The sequence below is a fragment of the Pavona decussata genome, unplaced genomic scaffold (genome assembly GCF_977016875.1).
Source record: "Pavona decussata unplaced genomic scaffold, jaPavDecu1.1 SCAFFOLD_100, whole genome shotgun sequence".
Taxonomy (NCBI): Eukaryota; Metazoa; Cnidaria; class Anthozoa; order Scleractinia; family Agariciidae; genus Pavona; species Pavona decussata.
This window is the reverse complement of record NW_028145515.1, coordinates 2,996,011-3,016,517: the sequence shown is the minus strand read 5'-3', so window position 1 is coordinate 3,016,517 and position 20,507 is coordinate 2,996,011. Positions and strand designations below refer to the sequence as shown.

The 20,507-nt window shown below is 37.1% G+C and overlaps 1 protein-coding gene across 3 annotated transcripts; it reads left to right on the top strand.

The window, feature by feature from the left end:
• The first annotated feature begins 2,101 nt into the window (after positions 1 to 2,101).
• LOC146472347 (transmembrane protein 163a-like) lies at positions 2,102 to 20,274 on the top strand. Of its 3 annotated transcripts, none has more exons than XM_085119757.1 (8): positions 2,102 to 2,356; positions 13,997 to 14,119; positions 15,328 to 15,371; positions 16,514 to 16,608; positions 17,734 to 17,830; positions 18,580 to 18,691; positions 18,802 to 18,943; positions 19,792 to 20,274. In XM_085119757.1, exons 2-8 carry the CDS (start codon positions 14,002 to 14,004, stop codon positions 19,844 to 19,846), a joined length of 663 nt encoding a protein of 220 aa, XP_084975883.1. In that variant the 5' UTR covers positions 2,102 to 2,356; positions 13,997 to 14,001; the 3' UTR covers positions 19,847 to 20,274. The 3 variants fall into 3 exon arrangements, with proteins under 3 accessions (XP_084975883.1, XP_084975882.1, XP_084975881.1); XM_085119756.1 differs by lacking the exon at positions 2,102 to 2,356 and adding an exon at positions 6,812 to 6,977; XM_085119755.1 differs by lacking the exon at positions 2,102 to 2,356 and adding an exon at positions 12,725 to 13,194.
• The last annotated feature ends 233 nt before the right edge of the window (positions 20,275 to 20,507 follow it).

Below are 20,507 nucleotides of genomic sequence, written 5' to 3'. Positions count from 1 at the left end.
AAGCTATCGATTGGTCTGTTCGGATGCCTTAGTGGCAGAAAGTTAATTTGTAGAAAGTATTAGGAAGCGGCCTTGTAACCACTAAATTTATGAGCTGTTGTTGGTTTTACGAACATGCTTGCTAGGTAAGGTGAGGTAAACTTTATTTTGCCAGGGTGGCCCATTCAGCAACGAGGCTGACATCCAGAGGGGTCCTGGACTAAAAATACAATAATTAAAAATACAAGAAATCGTAATAATTTAAAAATACAGAATAGAATTAATTTAAAAATACAAGACTTAAATTTAAAGATACAAGCAATCCTTTAAAAAGTATAAATTATAAACAAGCATGCAATAATTTGTAAGAGCCTAGTGTATATAAAATTTAAAAATTGTAGGTGTCAATTGAAGCTTTGAAAGAAGAAAGTGACTCGGCGTTTTGAATACTACGGGGTAAGAAGCTAAAAAGAGCTGGGCCCGAATACAGTAAAAACCCGCGTGTAAGAACCTACTTTTTTAGAGTTTGGCAAAACAGGTTCTTATATTTTGGGATACTTACTGGCATTTTAGGCTAAGTAGGTTCGTAATTTTTATGGAGTAGAAAATACTGTAGTATAATATATGGTTTGTTCTTCATTATAAACTGTTACTGAAAAACAGTATTTTATAGAATAAATGCTTATAATCAAGAACAAACCAGTTTCAAGATGATACAGGCATGGACCACTTAAACCAAGACCAAGATTACATACAAATGATACATTCTCTTAATTGTAGCCGAATTGTTTTATAACAACAGTTCACATTTAACATACATTGTGCATTTTTAGTTTCACTGTGCAATTTTTTGATCTCTAAAGACAACCTTTTTGGTAAAATATTATAAATAAAATAGTTTAACCCCGCATATAAGAACCTGTTGGAATTTTTTTGGCTAAATAGGTTCTTATATTTTGGGGTATTAAAGTAGCAAATTTCTGCCAGGAGGTTCTTAATTTTCTAGGTTCTTACGCGAGTGCTTTTACTGTATCTAAAAGTTCGTTTTGCAAGGCTAAGTTTGGGTTTGGGCAGCTATGTACATTATAATTGACATTTCTTCGCATTTTTTAACATTTGCCCCTTTGAGCTGACATTTTAACGAAGGTACTGTACATTTTCTTTACTGCTAAATCCGAATTTCTGAGGCGATGAAGACCATGATTCAAGACGCTTCTTTCTCTTCAAGCTCGCTTTCAACGTCGTTCCATCTTCCAACTCATGCCTCTGCCGCTACCGCATGAACTAGACGAGGATGACTCTCGTTGCGTTTCCAATCTGGACATTTTTTTTCCGGCTACGGATTATAAGGCGCGTATACGTATACAAGCTGTAAAACAAGGTGAAGTTCCGTTGGGGCAGGAACCTCAAGACAGCCTTTATACTGACATTGCACGCTTCCCGCTTTCGTCGTCGCAAACTCGCAACCAAATAGCTCATGTACGAAATCGCTTTACAAATCGTCGTTAGGTTAGGTTTATTACATTGACGTTTTTAAAACTCTTTGCACAAATCACTATCAAAAAGCGTTAAGAATGCGTTTATTTGCCAATAGGCCATTTCCGAGTTGCTTTGAGCCTCATTATGAAAGCGAGATCGAGGTTATAAAGTGCAAAGTTTTTTAGTCATATGCAAACAAAACTAATTCTCAGATGAAAAGCTTTGCACTTAGCTCCGCGCTTTCACAATGAAGTTCACAGCAACTGGGAAGTAGCCTATTTCTGGAAAGGCAGTTAACACCAACTGTCTAGTAATTGTAATTTATGCTACAATCACGAAGAATACGTACACTGTATTGCCACAGTTAGAATTTTAACCCATTATGCTATCTGTTACATTATAACCAGCTCTTTTCAATGTGTATTTTAAGGGCTGTGAACCGTCGTCAGGTGATCATTCTGTGCATTGAAGATGTCCCAGTTGCCGGCCCTGTTTATATTTGTGAATATTACTGGCCCACTAGTGTGAACAGGCCCATACCATATTGACCTCAAGTGACAATTAGTAGTCACTCTAATAATACAAGTACCATGCAAACCTTCATTTGGAGACCTTCTCATTGGATAACGGGATTTAATGCCTTGTTAATTCAGAGTTCTTCATTTATTATTGAACAATTTAAAAAAGGTGAAGGTGTTGTTAAAGACAACCTCCATATGAACCATTTTCAACTGTATTATACAATATACTCTTGAGATTTTGTCGCTAGTTTTGAAAGCACTTTTACTGCCGGTATTTCCACAGCGCACTTTTCGCGCAGTGGTGGTAAACTTTGAAAAGAAAAGGCGGGAAAATTCGTGAAGTCCACGCGGCGTGCTTCCGTTTTAGTCCGATTTAGGTGAGTATTTGCATATTTTTGTTCAATGTAGGATAACTGTTACTTCTACTTCCAATTTCATGTCTCTCCTTAAAATGCTACCTCCATCGTTTTCATCAAACGTTTTTCTCTAAATCAATGTCAAGTCAAACTCACTGAGAGCAGATTTTTGACACAAGTTTTCGTCTAAGTATACCAAGACAAACGCATTTGTGGCTGAGCGAAGCAGCCTTCCTTGACAAGGAACTGTTTGAAGTGGAAGAAAAAATATTACGAGTAGCGCATGACATTTGGAGGTAAGAAGTTATTGATATCTGGCGTGTTAGTCGCTTCGAATGTTGTTCGAGCCCCGTGCAAAAAACTGACAGAAAACGGTAAATCGTAATCATCAGTTGACAAGAAGTGTCGACCGGTGAATGGAAAGTTCGAACAACCATGTAAGCTCGTTATACGTAACTTGGTATATATTCGTCGCGACCTTATAAAAAAAGACATATATATAAAATTAAACTTAAATTTGTTGAAGATTGATTTTGTTACCAAACAGAAGTTTTTTATCAAGGAAATTTAGTATACACGAAAATATCTGCCGATAATTCATTACAAATATAAAAATTAAAGCGATTCTATACAATATTTCATTAACATCATTATCAAGCAGCAAAGTCACTTGAAGTTCTTAAGGTCAGCAATAGAGTTCAAAATGAATAAAAATGGTATAACAAGCTGACCTTCACAACTTTAATTGACTTGATATCTTGATAATGATCTTAACTATTACATCGAAACCTCGAACCGCTTAAATTTTTGTATTTTTGTTTTAATGTGTTTCTAAATCAACGATAATTAATTATTTCCGCAATACGCGTGTTTCCAAATTTCGTGCCTATTTCCCCCTTTAGTTTAATACTGTTGCAATTTTGTTTCCTTTGAAAACAGGTTTGTAATAGTGGTTGGTTATTCGTTGCTTTTATTTACACCGCGGACAGAAAAAATGGAAATAGACTATAAATTTCTTGGAAAATAATACAAAGCAAATGACAGGATCCTTAGGAAAATTCTTGAAAACTCTACCAGCGGAATCAGTTTCTTTTTTGACAAGCTTTAAGTTTTAAAAGGAGCCAGATTTGTCCCGATCACTGCCTAATTTTAAATGCTTCAGCGCTCTAGCTCTGGGACGTGTTATAAATCAGGTGCTACACTGTTTGTAGGTGTAACTCTCCACATTTAAACTATGAATAGAAATTATTTGAAGGTGTAAGGACCTGTTCAGAAAACAAATCCTTTGGAATTCAAAATGAGCTTTATAAATTTTAATTACAAATTTGTAAAAACAAAAATCGTCAGTTAAACTTCACACTCATAATCGCGGTCAGTCATTTTAAATGTGCGGGCAAATACGACGCAAAATACAGTGTTTGTACATGGACTTCGATTTCTTCTTCACAGCGTTCCAAATTCTTCACAGAATTCCCAAATTTTAATTCGATCTGAGCCATAGGCCTTATCACGGCCGGTTTTCAACGCATTTTGACGAGTAGGCAAACAGGCTTGAAATAACAGTGTTTGTATGGAAATCCGATGTCAAATAATTTTCATAAAACATCACTTCTTAAAAATTCATGAATTGGAAACTTTTGGCGCTAGGAAAAGGATTTAAAAAAAAATGGAGGGATGTGGCTGTGCCAGAAAGCGTTCAGTCGTATTTTGAACTTTCCATACATTTCCCTGTATTATTCCGCGAACTATTTTTAGTAGCAGTTCACGGCTGGTTCGCTATACAGACAAATGTACGGAAAGTTCAAAACACGACTGGACGCTTTCTGGCACAGCTACATCCCTCCATTGCTTTTTTCTTAAAATCCTTTTCCTAGTGCCAAAAGTTTCCAATTCATGAATGTTTTAGAAACGATGTTTTATGAAAATTATTTGACATCGGATTTCCATACAAACACTGTTATTTCAAGCCTGTTTGCCTACTCGTCAAAATGGTGTCGAAAACCGTGATAAGGCCTATTGTCAAGCACTTTATTATGAGCCACTGGCTCGGGAGATTGCGCAAGCACTCTCCTTGATATTGACGCTAAATAAATTACTTTTCCTTTACTTTTAGCACATTTCCGAGTTGCTTTCAACCTCAGTATGAAAGCGAGGCTTCGACCATAGTTATGAAAATTAGTTTTTTATTCATTATGCAAACCAAACATCAAAGGTTTGCATTTAGCCTCGCTTTCGTAACGAGGTTCAAAGCAGTCCTACAGGGAATGCCTGAGGCCGAAAAGACAACTGTGTCGTTTTCTGTAACCTGGTGACATCCTAGTTTAGTACTAGTTGCACCTTGATATGCCTCAGGAATCGTTAAGAGTTTGCTTCCGACTTACAGCCAGAGTATACACCTGCAAAAGATGAGACACCATCAAAAAGCTGGGGACTCGGGCTCGTAGGTCCCTGGCCTGGCTTGGAGTTCCGTAGGGGGACGTTTGTCTTCTGGTTGACTGAGAAGTTTGATTCATTCAGACCTCTGTAAATTAAAAACAATATATGTGCCTCTCAGTGGCTCAAAGTTCAAGCTTAAAAAAATAATCGCAAAGTAAAACAATATGTTTAGTATTTGATTTTTTATTTTGCATTTTAATCCTTCTTAAGAGCCTTGACATTCTTTTTACAATTGACAACCAACAGAGCCTTTTAAACGCAGCGTCCATCACTCAAACGGAGGTTTGAAAGGCTGTGTCTTTCATGCATCGTGAATCTTCCAAAGATAACTTCGAACAAATGTACAGAAAAATGAAACTGAATGCGACGCCACGCTTCTATACAGTACAATGCAATCAATGCAATGTAATACAGTTTATTTCGAAAGTATCAGTAGAAAGAAATCTAAAGGAAGATATTGAGCCGCTTGATCGCGCTATATGCAAAGCTTCGTATATACATTCCTAAGATTTGATTAGTGGAATCTGTTTCCTCGTTGTTTAGCTAGGTTGTCAGATTTAAAACTTATCATAAATAAACTTTTTTGGAGGAACTTCTTTAATATAAAAGATTCCCATCGAAACACTTTTAATAATATTTCGTGATACTGTTAGGTCATCATGATTGTAACGGTTTTAATTTCAAAGATGAAAAAAAAGATGTCAAATAAGAACAACATTGTGGTTCCATTAACTGCATAAAAGGTTCTGTTTCGGGACTTTGATTGTAAAAGGGTAGACGGTTTTTTTTAATCACTTGCAATTGGTTTGTAATATACCGAACATAGCAGTCTTTTGATGTTGTTCATGGCGGCCATGTTGGAGGAGCCAAACAATAAAAGATATTTGCATAAAAATGAAATTCTCATTCATTCACCAGGCTTGCAATATACCATCACATTTATTTCATATACCATACGTTCGACATTCAAATCCTAGCAGTATGCAGGATGTTTGTCCCATGAACCTAGTTTAATGGCCTCAGCTCCCACGAGTCTCCTGTAGCTCAGTGGTAGAGCATCCAAACTAGTAATCAGGAGGTCTAAGGTTCGACAGCTGACAGGAGCACACGGATTTCTTTTTCCGAGTATGCCTGTGTCACTTTCTAGAATAATACATCATTCTCATTCATTCACCAGGATTGAAATATACCATCACATTTATTACAAAATAAACTTTATTTCCCAAAGGAAAATCATTCTATTGTTTCGTTCCTCCAATATATGGCCACTGTGAAAACACTCTATAGATTTTGTATTTGCGTTCTTCGAACGCCTGGGCAAATGTTTACTATGTATATTGAATATAATGCGAGCATCTCGTTAGCTTTTTTCACAATATATTTATTACAGTAATGTACTATTTACATTAGCTTTTATTGATAGTTCGACTTAAAGGGAATTCTTTTTCAAGAACAGTCAGTCCTAATGACTCTAATCAGAAAGTTTTTGGGTCCATACAAATTTTATTTCTTTTTTCAATAACTCAGATTTGTTTTTAGATCACCCAGTTACAACATCTAAACATGTGGCACGTTTTTTGAAGGAGAAAAGAAAACTAAAAAAAAAAAATATCTGGTGCATGTTTTCCAAAAGGTTCGCGTTAACCTCATATTTTTTTCCTCTAAGTTTTCATCTAAGAAGAAGCTGGGGCTCTTGACCCTACTTATAATGCTTCATACAAAAGATCTTCCACGCCGCCTTAACCAGGTCGAGAACGTTCTCGCCCCAAGGCTCGGCGGTTTCTTTTTTTCTCTACGATTCGACCCGCTGACCAAAAAGGTGGGCATTGACTACAAGGATCGAGAATTGATACTTACAAACTAAGATAACACATTCTTAGAACTAATACAGAGCAATCTTGTTTCCACCACTCTACTGTCTTAGACGCCAATACAAGTCGAACCTCGTTCCCATTTTCGGGAACGAGGTTGCATTCAGTCATTGATTGAGTAATTAGCTCATTATTTATTCATCTAGCTTGAAAGTTATATTATGAATTGATCTCCAGCTGTTTGGATCATTAAGCAAGGGCTCCTCACCATAAATATCGTATCAAATCATACATTGAAGTACCTCTTAGAATTGTAGCTATATTATCAACAGCTTGGTGCAGGGAAGTTTAAAATATTTCAGCTCTAAACATATACAGGCTGCGTGGCTAAATTGGTAAGTATAGCGGTCACCTTCCTTTCAGTAAACTGAACTAAATCCACTAAATTTAAATGTACACTCGCTTGACAGTGTTCCGTAAATAATTAACAACATTTCATACTGATCGATGTTCACCTTGTGTTTTCATGAGCGCAGTGGAGTAATCTTCATTTGTGAAAAAAGACAACATTAATCAAAATTCTCTTGACAAGCTCATGAACATTCGTTTATGATTTTGTGCAATATTCATGGTCAATTTATCGGGGAAAATAATATTTTGTGGTGTTTATACACGTGCAAAAATTACTGATCAATGGACAGTATTTTAAAGCGGGTCAAACAAATGGACGATTCTTTAGTAAGAAATCAACGCTTTCCACTGAGCTATTAATTTTAGGTTGGATCGAGTAAGTAAATTACAATTCCATTTTTTGCAATTTCATCATTCGAAGGCGCGTTTGTCACAACCCTACGCGCATCTGAAACGCATTAAAAAACGACTTAAACTGACATTTTTCCTCTTTCATACAACGAAATGAAACGACGGTAATGCGATAAAGAACTGTTTTCTATAGCCAAATCTTTGAACTTTAGACAGCAGTAAAGCGAGCAATATGAAAGTAATTTTAACACCACAGCGGAAAGGTGACAATCTTGGGACATTTCCTGGTTGCCATATCAACAACTAAAAAAAATATAAGCTCAAATTCATTTCGTTATTTATTTTACGACAATTCAGGTAACTGCGAAATTAGTCACAAATTCACTATTGTGCTGTGCAGGAGCTTGATCGTCCTGAATCCAGGTCAAATTATTTATTATGGCATTTGTGAGGCAGCGTGATAAATTCATGCTTCTTTTTAAAACGAACGCTCAGATTTTGAGTAGTCGTTAAACGAAAGTACACTTCAAAGATAAGAAAAAATCTTATTTGGTCGGCGATAGCCGAAAATCGTGTTCCTGTTTTGAAAAAAAAAAAAAAAGAACAAGTGGATTAATAATATTTCTTTACGGATATTTATTCTTCAGTTATAAAATATCGCTATGTTGTCAAGTTAATGAGAGGAAAAATCGTTTGCGATTGTTGGAACACGGTTCCTCAATGATCCCCCAATGTTTTTGACGTCGTAAATGTTTGCAACTAAAACTGTAAGAGGTTGATACATATGTTTTCTGATCAGGATTTTAATTCCTTTAAGTTTCATTTCTGTTGTTATTGGAGATCTTATTTCATGTCCGTACAAGCGTTGATTCCGGAAGCAAAATGTTACAATTAATTCCGGCGTGACCGGTACAACTATTGTAGCTTGAAGGTAACAGAGTACAGAACTGATCAAGGGGTTCCCAGCAAGAAAATTAGTAAAAGATAAGATCTAACTTATGTCTGTTTTTAAATATTATTTTCCCATATGATTTTTTTCGGCGTTAGGAGTTGTTTGCCTAAATTAACACAGCCGTATGATTTGTTTAGATTGAGTTTGGATCAATATTATATTCAAGCAGAAGAAAAGTTTCGAAAACGGAATCAGTTATACCCCAAATTAAAAAGAAAAACGTTCTGAGGGTTATGGGAATCGCAGCTTTCCGATTTCTGGACATTTTTCTGCTATTTCGATGTTTTTAAATGAGGTGTTAACCCAGCTCTTGTACGCAGGTTCAAATCTCTTTGTCGATTAATATGTGTGGTTTTTTGCCCTTTTCCTATTGCTGTTTTGTGCACCACTAACGGAGGTCCGTTGTGTTTGGTAACCGGAGATCTGAGGTATTGATTTTCTTTATACCAGAGGGATTCCTTTCTCTGTGCCTCCAACAAAAGCAAAAGGCATTTGATTTTTAATTTCCCACGATACGAAAAATGGAAGTGATGAGGGTGTTGCAGTCTAATTCTGAATATAAATAATACTGTATACTTTCCACCATGCAAAATTATCCATTCAGTGCTCTTAAAGAAGACTTTGTTTAGCGGCAATAGAAATTTATGAAAAGGTTCTTTTAATATCGTTAAGGTGCCAACGAACACTATTAAAAAACACTGAACGCCACGAATTATAAATGAATTCAATTGCCTCGCGTTCAAAGAGGTTATTCAATTCGGCAGACTGCAGGTTGTTAAGGCAACTGCACCTCGTTGAAAATATGAAATTTAAAGTACCAGCAAAACTGATTAGAAAGGCATTGTCTGTAAAGTAACTATTTGCATAAGACTACTCTCATCTTGAATCGGTTTGTATATTTGAAAACATAAAATAGGATTTGAGTACGATGAAAAGCCAGCAAGAAACTATTTTCTTTTCATTAACACTCAACAATGGCAGGTGTTTTCTTCCTTTTTTTATTCTTCTCTTTTGTCCCATTAGGCTTGGTATGGTTGTGCAAAAAAAGAGGAAAGTAATTGGAATTGCATGGGACAACCTCGCGCTGAATAAACTTTAAGTGACAGAGAACCGAGAATCACCAACTTTTTTGCACCTTAGTTTTCAAATTCTCTTGTTTTTGTGCGGTTTGCCGTGGTATTCAGGCTAGGTTTTAAGGAGTTTTGACGAGATCGAAGACTGAACTGCGCAACGTATAAATTAGATGCTATCTTTTTCAAGTTTATTTGTTCGTATTCCAGGACGAACGTGAAGAGAACAGAATACAAACACAATATTAAGGTTTGCACTTTATTAAACAGAAGTCGGCAAGAAATTATTTTCCGGTCTTCAACACTCCACGAAGACGTTTTTTTCTTCTTTCTTTTTTTCTGGTATTTTTCTTCTTCTTCTTCATTTGCTTTTGTCCCATTAGACTTGGTCTGGTCGTGCAAAGAGGAAAGTAATTGAAATTGGGACAACCTCGCATTGAATAAAATTTAAGTTATACAGACACTGACTGAGGATCGCCGGATTTGCACCCTATCTTTTAAAGTAAATTCTCTTGTTGTTTGTACTGTTTGTCGAAGTATTTGCTAGTTTAACTTTTGAGTGACTAGACAACACTCAACGAAGACGTTGTTTTCTTTTTTCTTTTTTCTGGTATCTCTTCTTCTTATTCTTCTTCTTCTTCATTTTTTTGTTCATTAGACTTGGTCTGGTCGTGCAAAAAAAGAGGAAAATAATTGGAATTTAATAAAATTTAAGTTATACAGACACTGAGAATCGCCGGATTTACACTCTAGTTGCCATGGTATTTGCCAGTTTAACAGGACAGTTTTGACGAGAACGAAGACTGAATGTGCAAGGTATAAATTAGGTCTTATTGTTTTCAAATATATTTGCTCGTATTTCAGGATGAATCTGAACGGAACTGAATGAAAAACGGTTTTCCGTCAAGGGCTTGTCGACTCGTGAGCAAGACGGATAAATTGGAGATGGAAAACTCCTTCACCATACCATATCCAGCCATACCATACCTTATATTATTCTAAGAGCTTTCCTTCCTGGTTAAGTGTTTTTTGTTAAGTAAGTTAATAGTGTGCTTGCTTAGTCGAGTTTTTGAAAGAAAATATATCTTTATGTCAAAAATATCTTCCTCTTGATATTTTTGACACCTGGAAACTGGCGTTAGTTAATGATACGTCTCTTTCAACACAGAGGCTTAATTTCAGATTCCTGAAAAAAGTAAGCTTCCCGCAAACTAGCCTGTGGAACTACGAAAAGACCATGCTCATCAAAAAAATCCTATGCCCCTTTTGACCTCCTCATTTGATGCTGCAATACGAGTAAAGAGGGCTTTCCACCCAACCCCAGCTTCGCGAGGTTTTGCGAGTAACGTATTTCTAGTATTATAAACTGAAAACTTTCAACTACGACTATTTTGGAAAAAAAGAAGAAGGGCCAACATTCACAAAGACCGTCGTAGAAATGACGAAGATTTTCGTAGCCTCCACTATTTCCGATAATTAAGGAGGTAGGCGTGCGTTCCAAGGGTACTTAGTTACTCAAATCAGAGCATCGAGAAGCGCCATCTTGGGTCAACCTTGTTCCCAGGCTCTCTTCTCTTCACGTCCATGATCCAGGGGAGCGAGACACCGGAGGAGAGACCCTGGGATGGAGTTTGATCTTGAATCTCATTTTTACGGATTTTTATTGGTTCTTAAGTAATTCACAGTGTCATCAGGCAGCGTAGCAGTCAGATTTTTTTATAAGACGATAGAACCTGGCACTGAAGGGACCTTTGTATGATTTAAACCAGACAGTCTTTCTTTTCTGTGCTTGTTTCTTGACTCGTAGGGCCGGTATTAGAAGCCTGAAGCGCTGAAGTCTGTTGTTATCACCACATTTTCGATGCACTTTAATTAAATTTGCGGAAACGAGGTGTTTCATTGTGGTGCCGATATCTGAAAATGCCAAAAAACTGTCATGACATTTCAGTTAAGTGCGGCTTCCAGAGAAATCTGAATAATTTATAACGTTACAAAGCGTCACCTGACACGGCAGATAAACCCGGCATGGCTTACTGATTAATTCAGTCACGTTTTGTTGTGAATTAAATATTCTGAATATTTCGTTTCTGTTTTCATTTTGTAATGAACCTGAATCACGCTAGCTTCGTTTATTCCTTCTTTTCTATCCGAGTTAGTTTATCTAAACTAGTTCATGTATAACGTTTTTTTAGTCTTTCATCGATGCGCGAAGCTTTGAAGATTTTCCGTCGATATCGAAGCTTGAAATCATACCAGATGGACTAATCGTTGCATTTTCCGCTTTTTGTAATTACTTGGCCGCTATCCAGAATTTAAAAAACAGACTATTTTTTTGAAAGCGCGCCGGATTGTTTTAAGACAAAGTTTTGGAGACATCAAAATCGTTTTTCAGCACAAAATTATATAGGCTATATGGAAGATTTTAATAGTGAAGACTATTAGTTTTGTGTCAGACGTTGTTCGAAAATGTTTATTTATCTAGTTATATATACATAACTCTTGTAGGACTCATCTGTCGACATTGTCTGCCAAGTCTTCAAAGGGAATATTTTAATATGCAAATAGAACATTTTATACCTTTAGATAGGGATATACAACCCAGTGTGCATGAAATTGAATTTATTTAGTGCCTTGACGGAAGTGCAAAAAGATCGCTTGATGTAGAAGACTTTTATTCTTTGTGTCAAACGTTCAATCATATATCAGGTGGTTGCAAATTTTGCGTCTTGTGATAAAATCATGTACAAGGTGGTTTGTGAGTGACCATTCAAATGAAAGCTACAAAGCAGTACTTTCCTGTGGTGATGTTTATTATAATAATCGCTGTACAAATGCCTCTAAGTTTTGAATTTGTGGATGGAATTCTTAAAAAAGCTTGACCATTCAAATTAGACAATAACTTACCCAGTTGGCTTCCTGCAACACCAGAAGAATTATTTTCTTAATAGCTCACTGAATTTTGTAACATTTCGGAATAAAGAGCCAATATATTCCACCAACCGAGTGTCCATCCACTAAGCTGTCGTTTCATTATTTACACCATACGATGCAACTATCGAGCAATTTCATTGTTTCAAGTTAATATTTCATAGAAATTTCTCGACACATTAAAAAAAAACACTGTTAAGTACACCTTGTACTGAACAAAGGAAATGTTCAATTAGCTAGCTAATCTTAACAGCTGAACTTTTATATTTATAATATCTAAAGGGAAAACCAAAGTAGAACTTAAAGTGCTAATGGATCGATTTACAAACATGCTTTTAACTCCAAACTCATTACTTTTTAGCCGTCATATCGCTGCAGGAATCGAATTGAAAAAATTTACATTTCAAAGAAAAAAATAGACAATTATTGAAGACTTCCCAAAACAAAGACGCGGTATTTTGAATAATAAGAATATTTTTAAGCGGCCCACTGTTCGCTGTATGGCTCCCGCGAAATTAGGATTTTTATCACTTATTGATTCCTTTCGTGTCTCAAACACCTGCCCATAAGCGGCAAAAAATTTTAAAAGCTAAAGGTTGGATCCGCGACGCGGGGCTTTAACAAAAGATTCGAGGGGAAAATCGTCACGAGAGTGTCCAACAAGGCATCACATTTGAAGAGACGCGTCATTTGTTGAAAGTTACATTCAAATGTTTTGTGCGCCAGTACGGTTTGCGCTGAGCTGAAGCCGTGGTACAAATTAAAAGATATAAAACGCTACTTTGGACATGCTTCAAAGCAACACAACGCCAACGGAGAAAGAGTGGATTCAATATAAAAATGTATCGCGACTCTTTGACTTCGAACGGCACAGGCGGACAAACCGATGCGCGCAGGAAGGTTGGTGGGGAATAACATGTTTGCGTGTGTAATTTGTAACAGTTTAATTTTGACTTATGTTGAATAAGCCGCAGCGAACTTGAAGTTGCCTGCTTGTTTTTTGATCATAAACAAGAATGCAAGCAGGCGTTATACGTATGTTTAGAACAAACGTTCTCTTAAATTTAAGGTGCATAAATGTTTCTTCCTGCCGTTAAAGAGCACGGAAGTTAAATAGTTTTTGTCTTTTGCTTTACAAATAACTAGGCAAGAAAGCTGCAGTTCTCACAGGACTTTTTAGCTCATTAAAAAGTAAACAGGTTAAAGTTGGCTGTATTTTGCCTCATTAAAACCAAACATTGTCTCTTGCTACTGTCGCGATTATGAATACAAAAAATCGTATCCACGAACTTGTGTACTCGGACTGGTTTACCTGATATTTTAAAAAAACGCCAGCCTCATCATATGATAAGCGCTAGCGTTATTTCATTCGAAGTATATATATTAAAACCTTATGGGCTTGAAACTTTTCGTTGAGTTTATTTTACTTATTTTCCTCATGCCAGACCTTTTAACGTGCTATATTCTTAAATATACTATTGATGGTTTGTATGTGACGTCATGGCGGCCATGTTGGTGTACTATACAGGAACAATAAATTTTTTCTCTTCTGGGAGTTAACTTCCATTTTTATACAAACTATGTGAACAAATTTTCTTTTTTTTGTACACCAACATGGTGGCAATGCAAACCACCTATATGTTTTGACTTTGGTAGTCAAATGAATATTTTTAATTAAACTTCGTCGTATTGCGTTTTGCAGATGGAATGTTTCGCGAGGTGGAAAAACTTGATACGGACATTTCTCCCTCATGGCTCCGGGCTGCGTTTCTTGTCTCGTATTTATCAATAGTGGTAACTTTGGCTTTGGGTTCGGTATATTTTGGTACGTATTCGCATATTGATAATTTTTGTTTTGTTTTTGCGTACATAGTCACGGGATCAGTCCAATCCGAATATGTGACAATTTAAGAGGATACTGTCACGGAGATTTCTTTGCGTTTTGGTCAAAACCACTCGAATGTTTACCTGCCATCTTTGTATTCACTGAACACCTCTGCCTTGAACTATGGTTTTACTCGTTATTACCTAGCAAATCTTCTATTATATTGGCTTATACTGCAGCCGGCCCTGCCGCTCATGCATGAGCAACGACGACGGCAAAGGCAACGAAAACGTCACCTGAAAATATATCTTTATTTCATTTGTGCTACTTCGCAATTATTTCAAAAATGGCGAACTATCCAGGAACCAAATTGGTAGGAGTGGTGTTTAAGTTAAGAAAGAAAATGAAAAATTCACAGTCGTTTGTTCACGTTCTCCACAAAACCTCAATTAAATGTGGTCATTTCGCGTTGTTGTTTTGCAGAAGACGGCAAAGAAATGTACCAAAATGTAAAACGCACGTGCAGAACGATTGTTTTTGCTCATTAAACCTATTGCTTTGCGGCGTCGCCGTCGCCGTCGTCGTTGCTTAAGCTCCCTATTGGTAGGATTAGCCACGAGAGGAGCTGAACCAAGAAAAACTGACATCCAGCAAACTGCTATGACCGTCTGGCAAGACGATAAGGGCCAATATTGGCTTATATAACTGTATATCTTATTTTATTTTACTTATCTGCATGTGAATCATACACAATCACCTTTATTGGACTAGAATTAACCTAATGCTCATCTTGGGGAATGTGCCAGAAACTGAAATCAACAGCAACAACAACAAGCGGAACCTTGATTTAACGAACCTCTATATAATGAAGTCCTCTGTATAACGAAGGATCTATTTTCTAGCCCGGCCTTTTAAAATATATGGAACAAAACCTCGATCTAACGAACCAATTTCCCTAGTCCCTTTGCACATTGTTAAATCGAGGTTCCAATTAATTTTCTTCTGGTCGTTTTTCTTTTAAAAGCAATTTCCCTTATTAGTAGTAGTCGTACGGAAGCCGAGCCAGTTTCCAGTGAAATTCTTTAGCTTGACGTTATGCTATTAAATAATAATTTTCTCATTGCCGTGGATAAATAAAGTTATGGTCGTTGGAGTTGTTGAAAGCTGGAGTTATCGTGTCAACCTTTTTCTTATCTATTCTTTGACAGTATTATCAACCCTTGACGGTAGCCCAGCAGCGTTTGGATTCGCGGTGAGAACGATCTTTATGTTTACCCTTAAAAAATGAAACTCTTACATCATGTTACATTTGGCGCCGCCAGTAAGCCACTCGGAAAGTTTTACGTTGCCAGACCAAATCAATTTAAAATTTTAGACTGCAGTCAGTTCGAATGGTAGCCAAACAAGAAATTTGTACTCAGGGTCTGTGCTTTACTTTGATGCCAAGGAATTACAGTTATAACCAGGGCGGTATATCAGGCAAGAACAATTAGGAACTATTAATTATTGTCCATTACCGTAAGACTTGATCTATAACAGCTTTCGTATGATTTACAAAGTATATAGCTGAGGGAAATGAAGTCTCCTCCACTAATTCTGTCGTATAGTGTTTTGACTGTTCGCAGTCCCTATTTTTTGTGGGATTTTCAAGACTCCCAGCTTAGTTCGAGCTGCCGCCATCTTGGTTTGTAACGACTTGCATGGTTGGTCGAGAGAACACAACTACGAACAACAGAACAATGCTCCCATGCAGCCCCAAAAACAATGCAGGGGTCCAGTGAAAATAGAGCTTTTGAAAGGTGTAGGTCTACTGCTAATTTTAATTTTGAAACATTTTCTGGTAGAAGTCGAGTCGAGTGTTTTTTGTGCAAAGCGAACACTAATTTTTGAATTGAAAAAAATTATGTAAGGATATAAAAGGGAGTGTCAGAGATTAGCCCTATCGAGGAAGTTCCCTAATGAACACAACTGTAGGGAGCTTTAGCAACGACAGCGGCCACGGTAACGAGAACTTCAAGAAAGCAATAGGCTTAATAACCAAAACAACAACTCTGCACGTGCATTACACTTTTTGGTACATTTCTTTGCCGTCACAGCACGACTAGGACGTGAAATGTCCTGATGGGATGGGACTATGACCAAACTAGGTGGTGCATGCATGTATCGTTTCAAAGCAGTTGCTAAGAAAAATTGTGTATTTGTCAGAAAATAGATTCCTGACAATTAGGGTGTTTGTTTTAAAATGCTTTATGACGATTCATTCGTTCATTCACTGTTTCGCTTATCTTTCGTTCGTGGAGTCATTCCTTTATTCCCTCGTTCCTTCATTCCTTACTCCTTCATTTATTTGCTTGTTCTTTTGCCCGCTTAATTACTTTTTCTATGTTTTGGTAGTTCGCAGCTATTTTGGACGCATGTTCTTCCGCAGTGGTGGTGTGGCGATTCTGTGGAAAAGCCGGACAAAAATATTCATTTGAGAGAGAAAGAATGTAAGCTTAGATCGTCTCTCTTTTCTAATGCTTAGAGTTTGTCGGTAAAATTCAAAATTATTATTAGTAGTAGTTATGAATCAATATCTTACCAGAAAGCTCCTTCACAAAGTTGTTTTCACGGAGGTTCTGGGTTGAATATCAATAGGCCTTATCACGGTTTTCGACGCCATTTTGACGAGTAGGCAAACAGGCTTGAAATAACAGTGTTTGTATGGAAATCCAATGTCAAATAATTTGCATAAAACATCGCTTCTGAAAAATTCATGAATTGGAAACTTTTGGCACTAGAAAAAGGATTTTAAGAACAAAATTGGAGGGATGTAGCTGTGCCAGAAAGCGTCCAGTCGTGTTTTGAACTTTCCATACATTTCCCTGTATTTTTTCCCGCGAACTATTTTTAGTAGCAGTTCATGCACGGCTGGTTCGCTATACAGACAAATGTATGGAAAGTTCAAAACTTTCGGATTTCCATACAAACACTGTTATTTCAAGCCTGTTTGCCTACCCGTCGAAATGGCGTCGAAAACCGTGATAAGACCTATTACAATAAAAATAACGCATCAATAGAAAATAACAACAGCAATAACCGAGAATTAATGAAAATAATTAATACAATCTTCAAATAAGAATGCAAAATAGAACCGCTAGCTGGTGTGATATAAATACAACGAGTATAGAATAATAATAACTGAACAACAACATTTATCGTATCATATTTCAAATAACAAAGTTGAATGTTTCTCTGAGTATCGAGAAGTCAATAGACCATTTCCGAGTTGCTTTGAACCTCATTATGAAAGCGAGGCTAAGTGCAAAATTTTTGTTATGAAATTCGTTTTCATTCATATGCAAACAAAACTAATTTTCATGTGAAATGTTTTTGCACTTAGCCTCGCTTTCATAGTGAGGTTCACAGCAACTCAGAAATGGCCTATTCTGTCTACAAAATGTTTATTCTTCTGTTTTCCCATCTACTTACCAGGGCCCAGTTGTTCGAAAGCCGATTAACTGTTTAGTAATAAAACTCGAATCAAAATTCTCGTCAGCCCAGGATTAGCTTAATCGGGCTTTGAACAACTGGGCCCAGTCATGTATTTTTATTATTGCATTTTATTTCTCCAGAGCTTGTATTGTGATCGGTGGGTGTTTTGTTCTCTCCGCGTGTGCAATTCTGTCAAAAGCTGTCTACATGTTGGTTATCGACAACGAACCGAAGAGGGTAAGAAACGAGACAAGCTATAAGGGGTGCTATCTTACACAATAGGCCATTTCCGAGATGATTTGAATCTCATTACGAAAGCGAGGTTAAGTGCTAAGTTTTTATTATGAAAATTAGTCAGTTCATTCATAAGAAAAACTTAGCACTTAGCCTCGCTTGCATAATGAGGCTCACAGCTACTCGGAAATCACTATTCTGTTGGGTCACGATACATCTCAAGGGCAGCCTATCAAGGCTAGAAAGAGTCTTGAGAGATCATACAGAGTTTGGAAATCTTGAAAAGTATGGAATCTGCAAACAAATTTTCCAGACCTGGAAAAGTATGGAAATTAAAGAAAAAGTTTGACAGAAAATGGAAAGAATCTGGAGCCTGTTCAATTCAAAGCTGTAACAAGACAAGTGACTAATTGCTAAGTGGAATATTTGCCAATCAATCAATCAATCAATCAATCAATCAATCAATCAATCAATCAATCAATCAATCAATCAATCAATCAATCAATCAATCAATCGATCAATCGATCAATCGATCAATCGATCAATCGATCAATCGATCAATCGATCAATCAATCAATCAATCAATCAATCAATCAATCAATCAATCATTATTTGCTTGTTATTACAGTGACCCCAGTTAGCACTACGGTACTAAATACTTACGAAAGTCATACCTAAGATTGTGAATGATTGATAATAGCTTTATTTTGTCCAATAGTGATTAATTTATTACTGTTCACGATTTGTTTCAGAGCTCAGCTCTGTTAATCGCTACATTCGCTACGTTTGGATGCATGGTGCTGCTTGCCTGGTTCAAATACCTCATTGCCTACAGAGTGGACAGCAGAGCCCTAAGAACAGACGGTAAGACACTGACATCTCAAATTAAGTTTTTTACAATTCGTTGTGAAATCGAACCATTCCATGACTGAACTAATGTAATATGTACAATGTAATATATTTTTTCTCGACAGCCTTCAACTCGACAGCAGAAGCTGTAATGGCATTTGTAATGGCCATGAGCGATCTTATCTACGACGAAAATCCAAACATCTGGTTTTTAGACGCTTCTGCTGCTATCTTCATCGCCTTTACTCTCTTTGTTTATGGCTTAAGGTAAATGAATACACAGTTCTTGTTTTGTATGTTTTTCGTTAGAGATTTCCTGTTTCTATTATTACTCTTCGTACGAAATTGTTGAAAAATTAGTAGTCACTATGTTATTAGCGTGAGACAAAGAAATATCCGAGTCCGACGGGATAGCTAACGTGCAACCGTACCCAACTGGCACAAAGTTCCCCTTGCCCCACCCCCACGATTTCCTCTCGAGGGGTGGGTACGGCTACACGTAGCGTACCAACGGAAATCGAACCCACGACCATCCGCACACCTAAGAACTGAACTACAAGAAGGATTATGGGAGGCCAGGTTATTTACTCTATCAGACTATTGTGACTCAACTGACTGTATGTTAAATTGAGCCATAGTATAATGGAAAGTTGGGAACGGTAAGACCTGAGCTTTTCAACTTTTTTGGTTCTTGCTTCTTTTTTGCACTTTTGATTTTTTTTAAAATTAATAGCTCTTTTGAAAAAAAAAAAACTATCATTATTTGTTACAAAATTGTAGTGAATATAACTAAGGTCAGGAGCAACGAGCTCCTTTAAAAGTGGTTTTATATTGCATGTAACAAATAGCGCAATGAACCAATCAGAAATCGAAAAAGATACATGTTAAGCCAAGCGCGGGAAAAAGCGTGTGGGGATTGGTTTTGGTTTAGCTTCCAATCGGTTGAGAAAGTGGCGCGAGTTTTGCCAACCAATCATAGAGCCTAGAACTGTGCAAAACCAAAGCTAACAAGAAATTACTTTCGATGCTCAATTGATAAACCACTCTATTAACAATAAGCTACAATAGCACACTGCTATCTGTGAGTAGACTCAGCAGGGTATTTTTGTTTTCAGGACGATGATAGAACTTCTGCTTACTAAAGGACTGGAGCCCGTTCCAAACAAGTAATTCGGTTCCATCACTGGTATTTGGTTTTGAGCTACATGGGTCGTCAGTGCGTAGGAATATCTTCATCCACGGCATCAAACTTTTTGTTATCTTCACATGAAGGTCTAAGTCATAGTAACGTGGTTCCCTCAGGGAGCTTACCTTTCCAGGGCTCTGTCACTTTAGAAAAGAAATGGAGGTCTTTCGACCCGGCCCCAAGATTAGAAAATTTGGGGCTCAGACCTATCTGAAATTGTCCCAAGGCTTGAACGCGTGCCGGAATCTTTCTTGTTGAGCCTGGATCGCATATTTTTTTCTGTACTAAAAAGCCCAACCAAAATAGCCTAGTCTAGTTTAACCGCGGCCGAACGTACAAAATAAGAATAGCCCGTTAAAAGGAAAGTTTCAAGTTTTTTGTTTTTGACGTGAAGGGACCGTTCATTTTTTATGAGCATGGGGGGGCTGGTGGGATTTGGGGGGGGGGGGGGGCCACGAGAAAAAAAATGGCACTAAAGGGGGGGGCTACCAAAAAAAATTGAGTGAAGGAGGGGGGGGGGGGATCACCAGCAATAATTGGCTAGTAGGGGAAATTGAAAGTGGCTCAACACAGAAACAGATGAAGAAATTGAATATTATTTCAATTTCCTAACCACTTTTAATTTGTTTTACATACTGAGGTCGA

Excerpts from the sequence above, each read along its gene's own strand:
- LOC146472347 (XM_085119755.1), top strand. The coding sequence starts at position 13,083 with ATGCTTCAAAGCAACACAACGCCAACGGAGAAAGAGTGGATTCAATAT. Across the intron at positions 16,609-17,733 it reads TCATTTGAGAGAGAAAGAAT|AGCTTGTATTGTGATCGGTG; the intron begins GTAAGCTTAGAT and ends TTATTTCTCCAG. Across the intron at positions 17,831-18,579 it reads TCGACAACGAACCGAAGAGG|AGCTCAGCTCTGTTAATCGC; the intron begins GTAAGAAACGAG and ends GATTTGTTTCAG.